This window comes from Orycteropus afer, unplaced genomic scaffold, assembly GCF_000298275.1.
Source record: "Orycteropus afer afer isolate SDZICR_OR568_19922 unplaced genomic scaffold, OryAfe1.0 scaffold00007, whole genome shotgun sequence".
Classification (NCBI taxonomy): Eukaryota; Metazoa; Chordata; class Mammalia; order Tubulidentata; family Orycteropodidae; genus Orycteropus; species Orycteropus afer.
Genome location: NW_006921594.1, coordinates 613,222 through 618,639, shown reverse-complemented (window position 1 = coordinate 618,639; position 5,418 = coordinate 613,222). Strand labels below are relative to the sequence as shown.

The following is a 5,418-nucleotide window of genomic DNA, read 5'->3' as shown; positions in this document are numbered from 1 at the left end:
TAAAAAAAAAAAAAGAGGTAGTAGAATATTTTTGCGCTCTCACCAGCCATTTGAGAGAATCTCCAATCTACTTTCTTACAAATATTTGATACTGTTTCTTTGCCAGTCTTCTGGATGTAAAGGAATATCTCATTATGGTTTTAATTTGCTCTTCCCTGATGACTTTCATCTTTTATGAAATAAAGCTTCAAGCTTTTTTTTTAACCTATTTTTCTGTTGAGGTTATCTTTATTTCTTTATATATACAATTTTAATCATTTGTTGGCTGTATGTTTTTCCAATATTTTCTAAGTTTGTAGCTTCTGCACCTTGTATGATTTTTAATGAGTGTTAGGCCCCAATTTTCTTTTGCTTTTATTCTTTTTAAACTTCATATTTTATGTAAGGACTGTTTCCTTACTTGGCCATGTAGGAGGTAGGTTTTTGAGTTGTAAGAAACATTGTGAGAACAGAGACTTTTATCTATCTTTTTATACATAACAGAGCATGTGGTAGGTAGTCATTAAGTATTTGAAAAAATAAAAGGAAGGAAGGAAGGAAAAGAAAGAAAAGGAAATGAGAAAGGCTGTAAACCAAATCTAGACTGTAACTGGAGAAGCTTTATCCATCTCCCTATCTCCCACTTAAAAAAAAAAAAAAAAAAACTTAGGTAATAGCTATGAAATGTTATTTCAGTGCAATATAAAACCTGTTGTCCTATTGTTTGTTTTGTGGGTGTGTGCTTTTTGTAGGGGTGCCAGGTGGGATTACCCTCAAACATACCCCTTGAGCATACACTTTTAGTCACAATCTAACTTTTTTAAAATCTTACAAACTTAAGGTAAATTTATGCTTCCTTCTTCTTTTAATTTCTAGATTAAAAAAAAAAAAAAAACTCACTGCCACTGAGTCTATTCCGACTCATAGCAACCCTCATTGGTTTCCGAAGCAGTAAATCTTTAGAGAAGTAGATTACCCCATCTTCCTTCCATGGAGCAGCTGGTAGGTTTGAACCACCAGCTTTCTGGTTAGCAGTCAGATGCCTTAGGCACCACCAGAGCTCCTAATTTCTAGATAACAACTTACTATCCCAAAAAGTCTTACTTATACATATCATTACATAGAGTATTTTATGAATTATAAAGGTACAAGCAGACTTAATTATTAGGTACAATCAGTCATTGCCGACTTATCTCCACAATTATAGAAAAATATGCCGTAACTGCAAGTGTGGTCAAGAAGAGCATGATGTCCTCTTGAGCAATGAAGAGGACCGAAAAGTGGGGAAGCTCTTTGAAGACACTAAGTATACTACCCTGATTGCAAAGCTAAAATCCGATGGGATCCCCATGTATAAACGCAATGTTATGATATTGACCAATCCAGTTGCTGCCAAGAAGAATGTCTCCATCAACACAGTTACCTATGAATGGGCTCCTCCTGTCCAGAATCAGGCACTGGTGAGTAAGGGGGCAGAGGGTCCGTTTACTAAAGTTCCTGACCTATTTATTTCAGGCATTTCCATTAGTGACCAAACCAACATCACACACACCCCAGGTCTTTTACTTTTCTGAGGCTGCCATTACTTTGACTTCTGACTCTACTGTACATTATTTGTGAGTAAGAATAGGTAGCTCACTGAACCTTCCTGACTACCTAGATACGTTTCTCTCTGAGGACATGCTTTGATGCTCTTAATAATAGATGAAAACGAATGTTTTTCATAAATCAAATAACTCTTCTAAGTTACTTTTAAGAAGGTTTATCTTAATAAGATAGTAAAGAATGTCTAAAGAATCCAATTTCTGCCATTGTTTAGAACTGAAAAATGTTCAGCACTATATTTATTTTACTGCATAAGACAAAGAAGTGCAATTTTGTGTCAAGTTCCACCCATGACTGTAACAACTAGATGGGGCCTTTGGAAATCTCTTAAGGAAGCTAGTTAATCATTAACGTGATTCTTCAGTGCTGAAAGTGCTGCTGATTTGTAAGGCCATTCTAAACATTTATGCCTGGAAATTTGTGTTTCCTTGCAATTATGCATTTGTGTATTTAGGGCAAGTGCACACTAGTAACCCACATCTTTTTCACAATCTGAAAAAAGCTTTAATTTCCAGATTATGCTCATTTTTATTGAACCAAATCTATTTAGTGTGCCATGTTTAAATGTGCTAACATCTCAAGATATATATATTATGAAGAGTAACTGTCACTAATGGATAAAATCAACTTCACTGTAAGTAACTTGGTGCTATATGCATGTCATAAAATACTGCACTGTCTGAAGGCCAAGGCATCGCCCATGTTAACATAGATCTCCCATGCCCTAGGCCAGGCAGTACATGCAGATGCTCCCCAAGGAGAAACAGCCCGTGGCAGGCTCAGAAGGGGCACAGTACCGGAAGAAGCAGCTGGCCAAGCAGCTTCCCGCTCACGATCAAGACCCTTCAAAGTGTCATGAGTTAACGCCCAGAGAGGTGAAGGAGATGGAGCAGTTTGTGAAGAAATATAAGAGCGAGGCTCTGGGGGTAGGAGATGTCAAACTTCCCCAGGAGATGGACAGTCAAGACCTCAACAGAATACATGTCCCAGGGGGAGACAGAAGCACCACAGCAGCAGTGGGGGCCATGGAGGACAAATCTGCCGAGCACAGAACTCAATATGTAAGTAGAGGAGTCACACCATCGCTCAGCGTACGTATTGTACAGGCTCGTCTCCTTTCTTGGAACCTTTTTTTGGGCCATTCCTCTGTATCCATTAGGGAGCTGAGATAAATAAATTCAATTACAATTCAGTTTAAGCTTGTTTGAGAGATTCATCATGTTTATTCTTTTCTCTAAAGCCAAGGTTTTTATCTACTGCCAAGGATAACTGAGAGTTTTATGTATACACAGTCGTTGGCATTTGGCTTCTTGCTGGAATACACATGCTAATGTAGAATCTGTTTGCTAACCATAAGTTTGATCTTGATTATCTCCTCCCATAAATTAAGAATAATATATGCTTAGATTAATTCAGTTTTGCTTGGGAGACTGCCTAAAATTCATCCTTACATTAATGAGTGTGTGTGTATGTGTGTGTGTATATGGGTGTGTGTATAAATATATATATGTATATATATATATACGCACACCCATATACACACACACATTTATATATTAATGTGGTTATATATAGTCCATCCTTTTTTCCAAGGTTTTATTAGTGTGGGAAATGCAATTGAAATATTTTCTGTGGCTTGGCGATGAAAGACAATAGTGACACAGTTTAACAACAGAAAATGTACTAAGCTTATTATAATTTATTTTTCATATATCAATTTGCATATCAACCAATAAGGCTTAGTCCTGTGAAAAGAGTACTAATAAGCTCTAAGGTGATCATTTTTGATAGAACACTTAAGAGTGAGGTGAGAATTACCATTCGCCTTTTTCTAAGTCCCTTAAATGCAAGAAACAATGCTGAATTCTTGCATAGAATTAGCAAGCCAAGAGTTTTAGTTCTTCAGACATATTAACATTTTATTGTCTTCATGAATACATTACTAATTGCAGCAGAAAATATTTCTCTTGAAAGTTGTTTCTCTGAATTCATGCTGAAGCTGATAATCAGAAATGCCAGTTGTCTGAAGACCTGACTTTGGACGGCTTCCCTTTCAGTCCTGCTATTGCTGCAAACTGAGTATGAAGGAGGGCGACCCAGCCGTCTACGCGGAGAGGGCTGGCTATGATAAGCTGTGGCACCCAGCTTGCTTTGTCTGCAGTGCCTGCAGTGAGCTCCTGGTTGACATGATCTATTTCTGGAAGAATGGGAAGCTGTACTGTGGCAGACATTACTGTGATAGTGAGAAACCCCGCTGTGCCGGCTGTGATGAGGTATGTTCTCTGCATTCAGTCCCCTTTCTGTACCACCATAAGGTCCCCTTATCATAGCCAAGCCACCCTTAGAAAGAAGGCAGCATGAATTGACCAAACATCAGATGCTTTACTTATGTCCAAAGGAGTTTATTGAGAGGAACTTTTAATTCATTCATTCTGAGGGTCGTTGTTAATTAAGTTGACTAACAAGGGACCGTCCAGAGATACACTAGATTGATTTGTACTAAGCTAAATGATTACCTGAGTTTGAACTTCAGGTTATCATTTTCAAACTTCAGACCCCAAGAAAGTATGCTCATACCCTTGTGGGTTGAAATCCCTCATTTCCTAATGAACCTTGTTTTGTCATATGGAGCCCAAAAGAAAATATGTGGCTCACCTTATTTTCTTCCTCTTCAGCTCATATTCAGCAATGAATATACCCAGGCCGAAAACCAGAATTGGCATCTGAAACACTTCTGCTGCTTTGATTGTGACAACATCCTAGCTGGGGAAATATACGTGATGGTCAATGACAAGCCCGTGTGCAAGCCCTGCTATGTGAAGAATCATGCCGTGGTGAGTGAGATACGGTTACCTCCAACTGCCTTATGACTTGAGTTTATGCCTCTGTTTAAGCATCTTACAACTGGGAAACAGAAAGCACTACTCTTAAGTAGTGAGCATGAGATTCCCACCAAGAGGATATCAAACGTTCAGGCAGTCTGAAAATAGTACATGCACTGAGTATGATCCCCTTCAAGGTTTCTATCTGTGTAGTTTATACTGTGGATTATTAGTGCTGTTTGATAATAAAATCCTTACGTTAAAAGTCCTCTGACAATTCTGGGAAGAAGTCCTTGTCTCTCTTTTCTCCTTCTGCTCCTGAATGCTTCAGCGACCATGTGACATGCATCTTTCCCTCGATTCGTGCATGCTCATTTGCTTGCTTACTTAAGCTGTGCTTTCCTATCTCAGAAGAGATTGTCTAAAGACACACCCCACACTAATAACTGCCTCGTTAATAAACAAACCAACCTGTTCTGGTTCCCTAGTGCCACTCTGACAAGAAATATACCACAAATGGGATGGCCTTAACAAACAGGAGTTTATTCTTAAAATTTGGAGGCTTTAAGTCCAAGTTCAGAGTTCCAGGCTCTAGGGGCTGGGTGAAAGCCCCTCAGCCTTGGAGGCTAGCTCTGCCTCCTGCTCCTGGCCTACTGGAGCTAGAAGTGTTTTTTCACTCAGACAGCTGCAGGCTGCTGAGGGTGAGAAGTCCCAAGGTTGACTAGTAAAAAGGCACAGCCCCAGTGTTACCAAACCACACAGCAGGCCATTAACTTAAGTCCATTGTAAGTCCCAAGGTTGGCAGAGCATAGCAGGCTGCTGAGCAACAACACGGCTAGCTACATGCAGGGTCCAAGCGTGCCATAGGCTAGAGACCATTCCCAAAGCTTTTCCTTATATACAGGAAGCGGACCATATCCCAAAGGCAGCTACTCAGCTGCTTGTGGTAGATCCCACATGGAGTTGATTGCCAATCTCATCATGGGGAATAACTACCACCAGCTGCCCAGCC

General features: G+C 39.6%; 1 protein-coding gene across 1 annotated transcript in view; it reads left to right on the top strand.

Moving 5' to 3' along the window:
- The window catches only part of TES (testin LIM domain protein), a 32,519-nt gene that overhangs the window by 13,035 nt on the left and 14,066 nt on the right, over nucleotides 1-5,418 (top strand). Inside the window, exons 2-5 of the mRNA XM_007944014.2 lie at nucleotides 1,187-1,439; nucleotides 2,313-2,645; nucleotides 3,642-3,857; nucleotides 4,260-4,418. Coding sequence (XP_007942205.1) covers nucleotides 1,187-1,439; nucleotides 2,313-2,645; nucleotides 3,642-3,857; nucleotides 4,260-4,418 — 961 coding nt within the window. The remainder of the gene's footprint in view (nucleotides 1-1,186; nucleotides 1,440-2,312; nucleotides 2,646-3,641; nucleotides 3,858-4,259; nucleotides 4,419-5,418) is intronic.